Below are 16,926 nucleotides of genomic sequence, written 5' to 3'. Positions count from 1 at the left end.
AAAAATATGAACTTACCAGTACCCCCAGAGCTCGTGTCTCTAGCTGCATATGTAGCAGAAGATGGCCTAGTCGGCCATCATTGGGAAGAGAGGCCCCTTGGTCTTGCAAATTTTATATGCCCCAGTACAGGGGAATGCCTTGGCCAAGATGTGGGAGTGGGTGGATAGGGGAGCAGGGCAGGAGTTGGGTATAGGGAACTTTGGGGATAGCATTTGAAATGTAATAAAGAAAAAAAAAGCCAAAGGGAATACTAAATCCCTTCAGGCTCTCATGCTGCCCATTTTCTTTGACTTGGAGAAGGGATTTTATATACATACATCATATACATACTTTGTAAACACAATTATAATACATAGTTGCTCACAATATGTATCCTATAGTCATATGTTTATCCTCAAAACATGAAAAGTGGGACAGTGATAATGATCTTATTTAGATGAATACAATTTCTCAGCAAGAAAATTCTTTGTTCAAGTTATGGTGGAGAGTCCATTAAAGAAATTCTAGTTTATTAAGGAATACAGTGAATAGGTAAAGCAGTACCAAACAGTGAAATAACTTGTATTATCAGTTGGCAACATGACTCACCACCATTCAAGATGGGGGGGGGAGGGGTGGAAATTAAAGACATGCTTATTTTCTTATATTGAGACAGGATGAGATTGGAAACGTAAATAATTTTTGCTTTTTTCAAGTGTCCCTTGGACAATCTTCCCACATAAAGTTTAGATTATTATTCCTATTTCTGCCAACTCTAATAATCCAAAGTAAAGAATCAAGAGCATTACAGCCGTTTTAACCTTTTGAATCAAATGACAGGTAGACTGATTGTATCTCCTAGAAATCGCTCTCTACGTTGACATGGTTAGAATAGATTTCTTGACTCTGCATCTATGCTGAGTTTCCATTGCACCTTCAAATTCTATTACACACACCAGAAAAAAAGCCAGCCAACATAAATTGTACGACTCAACATCTCCACCTAGTGACAAGAATCCCAACACGTGATGAAGCCTAGCAAAGAGGGAAAGACTGGGTTCTGGATTCCCTGGCAGCTCCTCAACATCATAAAGATCCAGAAGCAGCACTGGCACCCAGCAGCCTGCTCCTTAAACATCTGGAAAGTATTATTCTCCAATTACTGATTCTTAAGCCCCTAGTGAGCTACATCCTTAAACCCAACCAACTTTCAATTCTACAGAGTCCTTTAGTCCTTGCTCATGGCTTCCAAAGCATGTTAACTGTTTTTCCCCCTTAAAATACTACATTCTACATCACATTATTTTGCAGAATTTAACTTCTCTGTTTCTCAAGTTATCCACTTTTAATATTTATCCTACCCATGTGTCAACTACTTAGTATTCATTGTTCAGTTCTGCCTCTGGTAGTCGAAGTAAACACATGTGTAAAAGGGCCTCACCTTCCCTGTTACACTCAGACTTCATTACAGGGTCCAAGACAGGCAGCAAATATTAAAGTACAGAAATCAAATCACCTTGAAGTGATGAGAGGGTAGAATCAGCTGAGATAGCAAAAAAACGCTCTGTAAGGAAGGCACAAAGTAACTCCTAACAACTTCATACAGTGGACCAAAGACATGTTCTGGAGAATATGTCGGTTTTTTTTTCCTTGTGCTTAGATAAGGGTCTTTAATGTCATCATTTTCACAGACTTTCTGTAAAAGACTTCCACAGAAAAGAAGTGCTAGGATGTGTGATTGAAAAGTATATATCATGCCTTTGGCATCTTACATGTGAAGACCACAGTCCCAAATCAGTTCCATAAACATCTATGACTGGAGCAAATTATTGTAAACACATACTCCATACTATTAAAAAAAAACAGAGTAAATAGAAACATGGTAAAATTTGATATCTTATTATGAATTTTTATACATTTATTATTCCCTTCTATTATTCTCATGCCTCACATCAAATCTATGAGTTTTCCAGCCATATTGTACAAAAACGTAAAATAAAACTGATATTATTGTCGATGACACAAATCGTATTCAAATGGACCAAGGTTATAGTCCATTAACTTAAAAATTATTCAGATTTTCCATAAACTTTATGACTTCTATATATTGTATTTATAGGTGGTAAATTAATACAAAAGGGCATGTTTACTTTAAGGTGCCACATGGTACTTGACACTTCACTCCTCAATGTCGGTAAATTCCATCCTTCTTGACCTTTGAGACCCTGAGAATGACTGGCTTATCACTCAGAACCAGTATGCCCACTAAGCTGTAGTCATAGTCTCTTTCAAGAATTTTGTATATTTTTTTAAGTTTATACTTTTATCTACCAGATCAAAATACTCTGAACATTTTTGAGAATCCAAATCACACTTTTTCAGTGATGTGCCAAGATTGTTTTTTGATTGGTTGTACAGGTTGCAATTTACTTAAGGGAAGTCTTTAAATTTTGCTGATATGCTCCCATTTATAGGAGATTTTTAATGTACTCAAAGGTTTTGATTATTTTTGATAATTTTTCCTTCATTATTTTCACTCATCACACCTCAAAAATGGATTCACTTCCATAATCCATTGGGATGTGGCCTATTCATTTTTATTCCATTTAGCTCCTTAATACATGTGAAATTTGCTTTGCCCATTACAGATAAGAATATCTGTAAGATATAAGAAAACAGCAAAAGTTGATATAATTTATTAAGTGATTCCACATGTTCTGAATAATTTGTGTACTTTATCTGCATAACTCCACTAGATCATTATAGGAATCACTGTCAACAAGAGCCACTGACTGACTATAGTACAAAGAAAGCTTATGAATTTCTCCATCTACTGTAAAGATGATCCCTCTCATTAATGGTCTTCTTCTTTACAGTTGAACTATATTGAGAGCTTATTTCTTTTGAGTCCTGAAGATTGAACCAAGGGCCTTACATACACTATGCAGGAGCTCCGCCATAGAGCTATACACCATGCTCTTTTTTCTTCTTAGGGTTTTGTGGTTGTTGTTTGTTTGTTTTTTGTGGTTGACACTCTTGGGATATTTAGAAACAAATAGAGATTTAGAGAATAATACTGATTTTTTTCTCTTTTATATTAACTCACTCTTGATCGCTTGGGTACTCTGTTGTTAATAGATCTTTTCTGCCATCTTCATAAGGAAGAGAACACAATGACATTTGATATGCATGACACTTGTCTTGCCTCACAGTGGCCTGTCTGTTCACTGGAACTCCATCACTGCACATCCATCCCACATCATTCTGGCCATATAAAACTTTCCTTGTAGGAAGTACCATTCAAACCATAATCACAAGAATCCTTTAAGTGAAATATTTAAATACTTAAAATAAACAATTCCACTCTTACTATAAAATGGCCGCATTTGGGAGGCTTGGGAGCCACTGTAGCAGGCTACTCTCACACTGATAGGCACAGATAATTCTACCATCACAGCATTTGGAGCAGCCCTGCTCTGAGTCTCTCTATAGTCCACAGAATGTAGACAAGAACCTCCCTGCTATAAGCTTTTCTCCATCCTACACTGCATGGCACACCCAAGCCTCACTTGGCTGATAGTACTGCATTTAAATTTAAAGTCCTAAAATGTTTGAAGAACTACTCTTGTGAAAACCCCATACCTTCCAATGGCTACAGACATCAAAATACTAACAAACTACAAATGGCCGCATCAACCTCACTCTCTGCCCTAAACTGTAGGATTATATTTTTTCCTATAGTAAATGCAATTCCACACGTGGGGTAGACTTCAGCATCTCAAAAGTATCTAAAAAGAAAAATAAATCTGCATGTAATTCTTTTTCACCCTCTCTCTCTCTCTCTCTCTCTCTCTCTCTCTCTCTCTCTCTCTGTGTGTGTGTGTGTGTGTGTGTGTGTGTCTGTTACTATGCTTATCCAATGTTATTTACCCAGAATATTCCAAAAAGAAAGCTGTGGTTCCTATATATTTTTTACATAAACAGAATTCAGACTAAGGGCATCATTACATGTAGAATCCCTGACAGGATTAAAACAATTCATAAACTGAAAAGAAGCAGAGTCAAGATCCATATCAAAGACTAGCCAGGAAGGAAGCAGGATGAGGACACAGAGGGTTGAGCACAGGCTGACGCCTCTCTAAGTGCACTGATGCAGACGCTTACTAGAAGAGAAGATACCAATCAGAAGAAAGGCCCCAGGAGCTCAGGTCAGTCTGTCAATTCCAGCCAGGTCTGGTATAGCCCCTTTCCATCTCCATCCCCAGTTAAACAGTCTCAGAACAAGGGTACCCCGTGGACACCTGAAGTCACTGAAGGCCTGGTGTAGAAATGACCTGAAGGGGAAAAGGATGCTTTCATTGCCAAGCCAAACCTTTGACCGAGGATAAAGAAAGGAGCTACTGTCAAGTGTGTGGAAACAGAGAAGAACTGAAGATATGACCTTCCTACCCTTTCACGTCCACTGAATGACCAGTTCCTCAAGGGCACAGCCTGTATCCTTCAGGTCTGTAATCATCACCTGGTGTGTTACAGATGTGAAAGTAATATTTTTTAAAAAGGCAAATGATAGTCTCTATCCCTACAAGGCGCTTTCTCCCTGTACTCTAACTCCACAGAACAGTAAATTTATTATAGTTTTACACCCCAAATTATCACTAAAATCATAAAATTTCTAAAAAAAATTCCTTGAAATATTTTAAATTTTTTGTTTGTTTTACAGGACACTAGATTCTATATAAGGGTGATCTGCATCAAAGTCTAACAAAAATATTTTCACAGAGCCTGCCAATGTCAGTCCCTTTGCTAACTGATGTTTGCCTAAGTTATTTCTGAATGTCTAATGCTGCCCCAATGGGGTCTTGGTGCTATCACTGTCCCAGTAAAACTCTTACTGCTCCATTTCTGCTTATAAATTCATGACATAGAAGAAACTTATTATTGATCAAAAAAGTCTATCTACACATATGGTTGTAGTTTAAAAAAAATCATCTTGTCTTCCAACACAGCCTTGCTGTTCTTCAAGCAAACCTTGACAGTCCACTCTATACTACACTGCGTCCTCTATACTACTCTACTTCCAACACTGTCTTTTAGCCTCTGTGACCCTCTTCAATTGCCTGTGTTTAGTATTGGTTTTCTGTGATCAGTTCTTCTGAACTGATGCATTAATTTTTTCTCCTTGAATTCCATCTATGGTCTCCTCTGTCTAGATATTTTCATGTGAAAGAATGAGCCCCTGATGTATTAAAAACAGAAAGTGCCCACCGACATGATACTATACAGTCTAATGCTACTGGTTGCTAAATTATGTCACTGCGTCTGGTGAGTCCAGGCATGAAAGTGTGTGTAGGTGGACACATAAAATAGTCAGCCTAAGTAAACAAGTGCATTTCACCACCATGTGATTAAATTCAGAATTAAATTATCTGGACTGCTGCCCTACTCACTGCATGGGTAGTCAGAGGTCACCCCAACTACGTAATTAATGCTGTGTTCCCACCCCCATCCATTCATTCTGATTTTACGAGCAAGATCTCCCTGTATGGCATAAATAGTACTGATTTTTTAAATTGGCTGAACTTAATAATGATCTTTTTTTTTTATCTACAGCTCTCCTACAATTCGACTTGGTTTGTCTGCAGGACAGATCTCCTCCAATGCTAGCAAGTCCTTGTGTTCACTGTGTTTCCCCATTCACATCCACGTCCATTCACATGGCCCTTTTCAATTCTCTCTGTGGTTTTGGTCTTCAGTTCTTTTATTCAAAAGCATGAGAGCTGGCATCCTCTTTGTCTTCCTGTTTTTCAACGTGTTTATTTCAAGATAAATGGAAATTAAATTGCCAAAATAATTGGTTTCTAAATAGATATTAGTATGCACATTTCACATATTCAAAATTATAAGCTCTACATAAATAGCATGTTGAATTTTTAGTGGCACCATGGTTTTCAGTACAGAATCCAGGACGTATTTAAACACAGGAATTCATTCATAATTCCTGTCCTAGACTTTTCTACAGTATAATTTGTTTTTAATTTTTAATTTAAAATTATTTTGGATAACTTAAACTTTCTTAGACTGTCAGTGTATTTTATAGAGACACAAATTCTCGATTGCACACTCAGTTTTATTTTTCCATCTTTTTTATTAGTAAAGGCATTAACAATAAAATAGGTTTCCTTGCTCCAGCTGGTAATTTCTCCTCCACACTAGTAATATATTATTCCCCTTTTTGTGACATCATAATCATCTATACAGAAGTACCATGTATCTTTGTGTAGAAGCTACTGTTTCCAGTAAATTTAATTACCTCCCCCTGTGGTTTTAAATAGAAGTGGCTTCAAAATGAGGGCAGCTTCTATTAAATTTAATTACTTTCTCCTGCTGCTTGCATGGTAAAAGGGAGGTTGCTAAATGAGAGTGGCTTCTAAACTAAAGTATATGGTAGCTGTGTGCAAGCAATAACAAAATTGTGTTTAAACCAGCAAGCAGCCAGTCTGTTAGATTTCCTGTTTCCCATATTTTAACTTTCTATATCTTAAAGCCATCTTAAATAAATGAACATTAAGATATTTTTTAAAGTAATGTTAGTTTTGTGAGTACAACAACAACAAGAAGAAGAAAATACCACTGCATTGTATAATGCAGAAGACTGCTGCTGTATGGCTCAAGCTGGGAACTTTGAGTGCTACTGTTGTTGGTGACTTCCTTGTTCTGAGGATCACAAGCTTAGTGCTCACACATTGTTAATGCCTGGTTACATTTTCTTTGATTTTGATCAAATGAATTTAAAGGATGCATCATTAAAGGTTATTAAAAAAAGATATCAAGGCTGGAGTGAGTGTTGAGAAAATAAAAATAGGAATGTTAAGTGAATAAAATAAGGCTATTCATAGGGCTTTGCATGCAAGTCGAAGTAACTCTATGCTTTGGAATCCTGAGATAATGTAAGTCACTTTAAAATACTTTTTAAATGAAATAAAACAGAAGATGAAATGAAAAAAAAGAAACCCTTTTCAAATTAATTATTAATTAGGAAATAGTACTCAGCTAGGCTACCTTTACACAATGTTTATTTTAAACTCACAGGCAGAATTTAGATGAACAATATTTCCATTCAATCCCACAACTTAGTCTAAATATAAAACAAGACACCCCGTAAGCTTTTTAAGTAACAAATTAAACATTTACATTTTTTACTGTGCACTGAGGCTTAACATTTATGCAGCTTCAAAACCAAAAGTACAGCCTCAAGGGAAGTCTCTCCACTGACAAATTAATACCTTAGAGAACAGAGCTGAATGGTGGCAATGAACTCATTTGTTCCCCCAATAATGAAGAATGACTTTTTCTTTACCACATCTGTGACTGTTGCTATGGTGACCCAGACTTACCTCACTGCTTCTCGGAGAGCTCCTCGCTCACCAAGAGTCGTGTGCTTGATGTCATCAAAATTATTCTCCAGCTTCTCACAGGTCTGCAACACATTAAAACAGTGATTTAATTTCCCACACCCACCAAAGAAATTACGTCTATGCAGTTATGTAAAAATATAATCGATTGTATTGATCAAGGGCTCATGAAAAATAGGCACGCGGCTTTAATTGGGTAGGATTCATTAAAATCGACAGTGAAATTCAAAAGCCACAAACTCTCTAGTCCTATGATGCAGCTGCAGGAGAAATCTTCTCATCAGACTTTCTTCAAAATAGGTGTTAAAAAAAAAAAAAGAGTGTCACACACAACTAGCCAAACTGCCAGGGTTTTTCAGAATAGCAATTAGTTTCCTAAAATAATCTCAGATTCATTAAAGCCAATGCAAATTTAAAAGAGAAAAATCTGTAAAGGTAAGTTCAAAATCATATTGATAAGTGTGTATGATAATGATCTAGTTCAAAATTGGGTAATGTGTACCAAAACGGAGAGTGCCAAAGTATGAAAAGAGTGCCGCAAATTTTAATCAAAATTTAGAATCAGATCCTAGGGAACAACCCACATATTATATTTTAAATTGTACATATAAATCCAAACATTTTTTATTTCAAAATAAATCAGGCCAATTTTCGTGCTATTAAGTCTTTGAGGGATATTAAATCAAGACCATACATCACAGACAAACCATATAGGTAGCAAATACACCATTGCCAGTGCATTGGATTTTCTAAAACTAAATTTAATTTATAAGCTACATTTTAATTTAATGGTACACTTTACACCAACAATTGTATATAACTTAATAAGTATCAAGAACATAGAGCTGATATCAAATTTTAGCCTACATGGGTAATTATTTTAATTTTTCAAATATTTAGGTAACAAAACAATAGTTTTTGTACTTTGTTCTTTGTAGGGTTTTTTTTTTTTTGCTCTTGTTTTCAATTTTACAAACTGAAAAGTAAATAATAATTAAATTTAATTATGAATGTATTGTTTCCCAAGTTATAAAAACAACATACTGGGTTTCAGAAGGCTACAGAACTTAGATTATTGATTTCCAATGTACAAGGGTAAATTAATTTCCAACCTACTAATATGCAATTCATCATTCCCCCTGAAGTCCTTCATTTTTGTGTAGCTCAAGTTAAGGACAAGATCATCTTGGTGCATAACCAAATTGTTTTATGATGGGAATCTAAAATATTTCTAAAATAATTTAAATATAAAAGTTTTTATACTTAATGATGCTCAATTTATTATGTTTTCTAATATATGGTTAGTGCTTTTAGGGGCCCATTTATTTGAAATATTCTTCAAAACCAGTAAAGCCTCCTTTAGCATTTTTCAGGAAGCTTTGCAATTTCGTATTTCACCTTTTAATAAGTCATGCCTTTGAGATGACATCTATACAGTTTAAGACTGGAAATCACATCATATGTATATCAATAAAATACTATTTCCCTTAAATACCATCTATCATTGGGAGTCACTTTCCCATAATTAAGTTTCAGTGCCTACAGAATCTATTTCTCAATAGTATTCTAATCAATTGATCAATTTTCCATACATGTGTCAGTACTATACACCTTAATTATACATATATACACACAAAAATAAATTAATTATTCCTACAAATAAAGATAGGGGAAAAACTAAATTGAAAGTGGCAAAAATGGCACATGAAGAATCTTTCATGATGAAAATTTAAATAGCCAAAAAACGTTAAGTTCTATATGATTAGTGAATAGAAAAGAAAAAGAAAATCTTAAACTATAACTAAGCTCCAATCTGTATTGAAAATGTGTAAAATGAAAAAGATATACCATACAGTGTTTTTGTTCAAGTATGAAAAGCATTATACTGGTAATAGCCCTGTGAAGTGTTGCAGTCACTTTTCAAAATGATGGTTGTAGTTTCAACAGCCAACTATTGGCACATATATCCCAGCCCTGCTGTTTTACACTTGAAATAATGTTTAGTGTATTTATCCAAAGTCTCATGAAAGAATATTAATGTTAATGTTGTTCCATATTCCCAACTGTAAAGACAAAAGCAGGAGTGGGTAGATTGGTGAGTAGGGGGAGGGAGGAGAGGTCAAGGGGTTTTCGGAGGTGAAACCAGGAAAGAAGATAACATTTGAAATGTAAATAAAGAAAATACTTAATAAAAAGATGAAATATATGTGATGAAATACATTCATACCCTAGAAAACTCCATAACACTAAGAATAAACAACTATAAATACATGAAGTAACATGGAAGCACCTCAAATTACACTGACAAAGAAGTGACATACAATAGGAAACACATTCAAAGATAACCCTCTTTTAGTTTGCTCCTCTGTTGCTGTGACAAAACACTGACCTAACCAGCTTTGGGAGGGAAAGGCTTTATTACCCCCAGGTAACAATCCTACGACAAAAGGAAGTCAGGGCAGGAGCTCAACGCATGAACCTGAAGGAAGAAATTGAAGCAAGTACCATGGAGAAACCTGCTTACTGCCTTACCTCTAAGCTGCATCAGCTACATTTCTTATGTACCCAAGCCCAACTGTTCAGGGTTGGTACCACTCAGAGAAGGCAGGGTCCTCAACATCAATTAACCATCAAAAATGCCCCACAGACATACTTTTAGGCCAAGCCAATGGAGGCAATTTCTCACTTCAGGAGATTCCTTCTTAGAGGGCAAGTTGATAACAGAATCTAATCGGTGACTTACTCCATTTGTATCAAGTACTGGATGGTCCAGGCAACAATGAATAATCTAAAAATTGATAATTCTATTTGGAATCACTTTATAAAGAATAAAATATTTATGAATAAATTCAACAAAAAACTGAAAACTACAGAGAATTATGGCTTTTCTTTAAATGATTTTTGAATGGAAAAAAAGTCCCATTATATCCCATTATATTATATATTATATTATCCCATTATAAAGATGGTTCTATTCTTTGGATTGACACAATGACCCAATTCATAGATAATTACACTTGGTGTTTGTTTTGTTTGGTTTTGCTTTCAAAATGTGACAAAACGGTTCTAAAGTTAACCTGAATGCAAAGGATAAAATATCCAAAGAGAAAGATAAATAGATAGGTAGATAGATAGATAGATAGATAGATAGATAGATAGATAGATAATAGATAGATAGATAGATAGATAGATAGATAGATAGATAGATAGATAGATAGACAGATATATAGAAATGTGTGTGTGTGTGTGTGTGTGTGTGTGTGTGTATACACAAAGTGACTCTGATACCTATGATAAATTTACTATTGCAAAGAAAAGCAAGACTATCCAATGTGGGGAAGGACAAGTACTGCAGAAATATCACAAAGGAGTAAAGTGAGACTTCCTGACTCACAGAGCATCCAACTTAAAATAACCAGAACCTAAACAAAAGCTAAAATTTAAAACATTTCAAAGGAACATGCTTTTCTGACTTTGAATTAATCAAAAGATTCATAAACACAAAGAAAAAAGAGAAACTCATATCTGATAGAAGACTTTCTCTAGAATATGTAACAATTCAACTCAATAAGGCAACCTCTGTCTCCTTATATCTTAAATGGGTAAACACTTCATAATAGATAGTCTCCAAACAAAATAGAGAATGGTAATGAAAATTCAAATATGCTCACTCAGAGGAAGAGTGAGATCACTAAACTCAGGGACAAGGGCAATAACATCAAGGAACTACATTTTCTCTTGGTCATGAGCTGGCCATATGAATGCAAAGATGCTAGCTCATTAGAAAACAATTTGTTGCTATCTTAGAGTGTTAGCATAGGAACCACATGAGTATAATCAATGTATAATTAACAGAGTTATATGGCCAGCAATTACACTTATGTTATAGGAGGATTATAATGAAATAAAAATGATGTTTCCATGTTAAAATGTGTACACAGATTTTCACTGTATTATTGATAGGCATTATCAATAACTGACACAAAGAAACAACCCAAAGTCAGTAAAATGACAAATGAAAAATAAGTGTGGCATCCCCATACCACAGCCTATTATTGTCTGTAAAGAGTGACGACACAAACATTGTCTGCTGTGGATGAGCCACTAACCATTATGCTAAGTGGGGAAAAGCCATATATAAATGATAGCATTTTATAATTCCATTTATAAAATACCTAGTCTGGGCAAATCAATAGAAAGCAGATTAGTGGTTGCCAAGGGCTGTAGAAAGAACGAGGTGGGGTCTGCTAATGGGAATTTGATTTCTTGGAAATAAGAAGGAAACGTCGTGGAATTTGTAGTAATTAGGATGCCACTTGTGAATAGACTAAAAGCTACAGAATTATAATTTCAAGGGTGAACTATATGGTATGTGCAACATATTTCAGTAACACTGTGATATTAAAAATATGCAAGGTAATCTACAGGATTAAAACTATGCAGCCAAAATGGTCTAAGATATTAAGTTCCCTTAAATATCTATACAAAATTAAAACAATAAAAGGGTTTTAAGTTAAGCCAGAAAAAGATGTGTTTTTCTTAGGTTAGCATGATAGATAGGTAGGTAGATAGATAGATAGATAGATAGATAGATAGATAGATAGATAGATAGATAGACAAATAATCATGCTGCTTCATTAATACAACCAATATTGGTTGCTTAGGGTATTATTTAAAAATAAATCTAAATTTAAAAGGCATCCGTGCAAATGAATAAATTCATAAGAGTTTTAGTTCTAGTTAAGAATTATAACTTAGTATCTTCTAAAGGGGGTTAAAATTCAAGAATTTAACATGCTTCAAAATATCTGACATAGCAATTATTGGCTACAAAGTTGGGGAACATTGCTTTTTTTCATTGTTTTGTTTGTTGTTTGAGGCTTGTTGAGACAAGTCCCAAATTTGAGATTATTCTGCCTCAGTGTGACAAGTATTGAAATTATAACATTTGTTTGTTGTTTTTGAGGTAGTATTATTTATTTGAAACTGTGGGCTAGTGACCCATTTGTGTGAACAAGGGTAATATAACTAAGTGTTTGATGCTGAAGTAAGTTAATTAAACACATTTTATCTGTAGATTGAATGTTTACTTTAATTTTGTTTGGTTTTGTGTTGGTTTGTTTGGAGATAGATTCCTACAACCACAGTGAGTCTCGAATAATTAGGTAGCTGGGAATAACCATGAAGTGCAGGGATGATTGGGAAGTCCAGATCATGTTGCTTTACCTCCTGAGCACTACACCAAAAGTACTGAATCACATTCAAAGATAATATGTATATGATTGGATATAATTTAAAATTGGGCAGATGCATAGTTTGGAGAACTGTTGAATCATATTCAATACACACACACACACACACACACACATATATATAACCCTAGAGCTGTGTCTCTAGTTGCATATGTAGCAGAGGATGGTCTAGTAGGTCATCAACAGGAAGAGAGGCCCTTGGTCTTGCGAAGATCATATGCCCAAGTACAGGGGGATGCCAGGGCCAGGAAGTGGGAATGGGTGGGTTGAGGAACAGGGCAGGGGGAGGGTATAGGGGAATTTGGAGATAACATGAACATGATATTTATGAACACATAAAATTCAATCTTTTTAAATTAGTGGGGGAAAAGTCACACACATATATACACACACATATATAATTGGATATTATTTGAATAGTTTTTACTACATGGCCAGCACACAGACATTTTCCAATGGCACTAACACCAAGCCAGGTTAGAATCTAGACTCTCAAGTAAAATCAGTTTTCCTCTATTGTTATTTTTTTTAATATTCTTTTATATTTGACCTTAATGTGGGCAGTCAGAAAAGGGGGGGGGGATAGAACAGAAAAAAGCATTTCATATGTGTATTTGTATGTGTGTGTGTGTGTATGAAGTAACTATTTCTATTATAATAAGTATCCTTTCTAATATTTCTACAAAAGTATTCAGCTTTTAAAGGATTCTGATTACTAAAGAGATTCATGCAGCATTCCTATAGGAGTGAAAATTATGAGGAGGATACTAAATTTATTATCTAAAATTAAAGAAAGAGTTAAATAAAGTACTTTAAATATGAGATTATATATACTTATTATAAACACTCATTACATGGATTTATTACAAGCTGGTGCTTCCATGAAAGTATATAATATTTTTAAGAACATACTTTAGCACCCAAGGAGCTAAATGGGTCTGCAACCCTATAGGAGGAAAAACAATATGACTAACCAGTAGCCCTAGAGCTGTGTCTCTAGTTGCATATGTAGCAGAGGATGGTCTAGTAGGTCATCAACGGGAAGAGAGGCCCTTGGTCTTGCGAAGATCATATGCCCAAGTACAGGGGGATGCCAGGGCCAGGAAGTGGGAATGGGTGGGTTGAGGAACAGGGCAGGGGGAGGGTATAGGGGAATTTGGAGATAACATTTGAAACGTAAATGAAGAAAATATCTAATAAAAAAAGAACATACTTTAAAATTAAATATTCTGATTATAGAAAACAAATGTCTTAGTCAGGTTTACTATTGCTATCATGAAACTCCATGACCAAAAACAACTTGCGAAAGAAAAGGTTTCATTAAACAGTTCACCATTAAAAGCTGTAAGCTGTAAGGAAAGGAACACAGGGATAGAAACCTGGATGCAGGAGCAGATGCAGAGGCCATGGGAAGAATTAGATTCAGTTCCCAGCAACCACATGGTCAGTCACAAAAACCTGTAACTCCAGATCCAAGAGATCCAATGCCTATTCTGGCCTTCCATTCACCAGGAATCCTAATGATACAGAGGCATACATGCAAGCGAAACATCAGAACACATAAAATTCAATCTTTTTAAATTAGTGGGGAAAAAGTCACACTAGCCACAAAGTTGCCTTTCAAAACTAAAAGTCAACTACTGGAGTTACAGAGTTTGCAATGGATCTTTATTCCATCTACTTATATTACATCAATACTATTTTTTCATGACTCTAAACCAACACTATAGTAGTATTTAACTTTTCATAGTATTTATTCCACTGAATGTGTGTGCAATTATTTATTTGGTTAATTTCTATACTTTCTTGTGTTCTAATAACAATATAAAAACAGTGAATTAAATAATCAATGTATAGAAACAAATTAAAGGATTAAAACCTTTTAAGAAAGAAGAATAAAGGGTCACTGAGGTTGTTCATTCAAACTAATTTGCTATTGAACTCAAATTATTACTTTCGTCTAAAACTCATTCAACCTATGATGAGCACTGTCATCTGACTTGGCATCAAGATTGGAAATTCGGGGTTCCTAATTCTAAATCACTATATTTTTGTTCACTAATTCAGAATTAATGGAAAGCACTGTCAATGTCCTTTATGGTCACATTTTTTTTTAAAAACTTCCTTTTTTTTTTTTTTTTTGGAAGGTCACTACCACAGCAAAATATTTAGGGGAATCTCTGTTAGATCTAAGATCTCATTTTTCTTTTCCAAACTTTAAATGACTGATTCTTTTGCTATGAAACCTCCTCTTATTAAATGGATGCCTTCTCAGAGAGAGAGTTTCTAACCAGACATAGAAACAAATAATTGTGTGTAATTTCTGTGGATATTTTTCCAATAAATTTCCATACATACATATATATTTCTTGGTCACATCTATTTATCTCTATTTGTCTCTAATTTAACCAAAAAAAATCAATCTCTGTGTCTCATTGTGCTTTTGTTCATTTGATTATTATGTTTTATGCAAGCCTTGGAGAATTGCATTTTCCAACAGGGATTAGCAAAATTACACAGCACTGTACCTGAAGTGCATTCTTTTAAAACAATTGTATTACATTTGCCTGTGGTCTTTAAAACCAGCCATGCTGCAGGAAACATGTGGTTTAATATTTAATAGCATTGCCAAGGTGTGATAATTGCACTACTGTAATTAAGAGCAGATTTTGAAGATATCAGTTTACAGGTTTAAAGTCACTTCCTACAACTAGAGCAACAATAGTAAGAAAAAAAAAAAAACAACAAAAACAAAACACCAAGAACAGCATGGACTGGAACCTGCCTGTAACATAATCATAGCACACTGGCTTGGGGCTTGTAACAGCATCCTAACATAGGCTTAGACTCCAGTAACATTAAGAGAACCACATCCAGCCTGTGTCATCCAATAATCATGTTTGAACCCACGTGGGGAAAATGTTATAATTATATGGAATAAGCAAGAATTAATGATGATTTTTATAAATTCTCATAATTTACATTCTTTTAAAAGGCGGGCCAATGAGATTACTACTTGAAATAGTTTTGTGTTACTATCCACAGACAACTTTTAAAAAGAAATGGAATACTTAAGGTAATTTTACTTCTTGGAAATATAGGTTAAAGTTCTGCACATGGTTGGCAATCTACATGGTGCTACCAAAACACATTTACATTTTCTCACACAATGTCATGAACGGAAACCATTGGCTAAGAAAAGCTATTCGGGCCTGGGAAATTCCATCGTTCTTAAAGTACCTGCTGCACAGGTACACAGAATTGAATTGGGTTCAAGCTGGGTGCAACTGCACAGGCTGGTAATCTTAGCCTTAGCCTGGAGACAAGAGAGTCCTTGAAGCTTATTAGCTACTCAGCCTCACAGAAACCATGAGCCCAAGGTCCAGGGAGAGACACTGCCTACAATTATAAACTAGAAAGTTATAAAGGGAGCAATGGACATGGAACTCCAGATTCCATACATATCCACACACAGGTTCTTTTGCACCCACATACAAACATGAACATAAACATAACCACACAAAAAATAATCAGACTTCTATTGTTCTCACTCTCTGCTCCCTCCATCTCTCCCACTCTTTCTATCTGCTGTTTCTAGCGCCCCTTTAATCCTTCCAGTCCCTCCCTCCTCTTTGTCACCTCAGTAAAATTTAAACGATTATCTTGTGGACACTACTGTACAGGGTAGAGCTCATAGAAAAAAAAAGACAGAAAGTAACTGCATTTTAATTATTTTTAGATTCATCCTGAAAATGTGGAGATTCTTGCCTGTTTGTTTTTTTCCCACTGAAACAGGAGATGATGGAGCTGGCTCAGCAATTAAGATCATTGACTGCTCTTCCATAGGTCCTGAGTTCAATTTCCAGCAACCACGTGGTGGCTCACAACCATCTGTAATGGAATCTGATGCACTCTTCAGGTACATGTCTGAAGACATCTGCAGCGTACTCTTATGAATAAAACAATAAATAAATCTTTCAAAAAAAAAAGAAACAGGAGATGAAAATATTTCTTGGATAGATGATAAAAATGGGACAGATGGACTTAAAACTGAAAATAAGGTTGAGTATACTAGGGCACAAGAAATTCATTAGCAAATACTCTATTAGCTAAACAAGAACATCCCAGAGCCTTTGAAGGAAATTCAGCATTTTAATGATGAGAACTTTCAGTTATTAGTAGGGACTTTATCAGGAGAGGGCTCAAAGAATTCCATCTTCTATCATGAGGTAGAATGGATAGCCTAACTTTGTATTAGGTTGACTACCAGAAAAAGAATGTT

At 35.1% G+C, this 16,926-nt stretch overlaps 1 protein-coding gene across 1 annotated transcript in view; it reads right to left on the bottom strand.

The window, feature by feature from the left end:
• Dpyd (dihydropyrimidine dehydrogenase) overlaps window positions 1–16,926 on the bottom strand; it is an 849,196-nt gene that overhangs the window by 738,074 nt on the left and 94,196 nt on the right. The window contains exon 3 of the mRNA XM_021158977.2: window positions 7,375–7,457. Coding sequence (XP_021014636.1) covers window positions 7,375–7,457 — 83 coding nt within the window. The remainder of the gene's footprint in view (window positions 1–7,374; window positions 7,458–16,926) is intronic.

The sequence above is a fragment of the Mus caroli genome, chromosome 3, assembly GCF_900094665.2.
Source record: "Mus caroli chromosome 3, CAROLI_EIJ_v1.1, whole genome shotgun sequence".
Classification (NCBI taxonomy): domain Eukaryota; kingdom Metazoa; phylum Chordata; class Mammalia; order Rodentia; family Muridae; genus Mus; species Mus caroli.
Note: the sequence above shows the minus strand (reverse complement) of the source record. Positions and strands in the feature narration are given on the sequence as shown.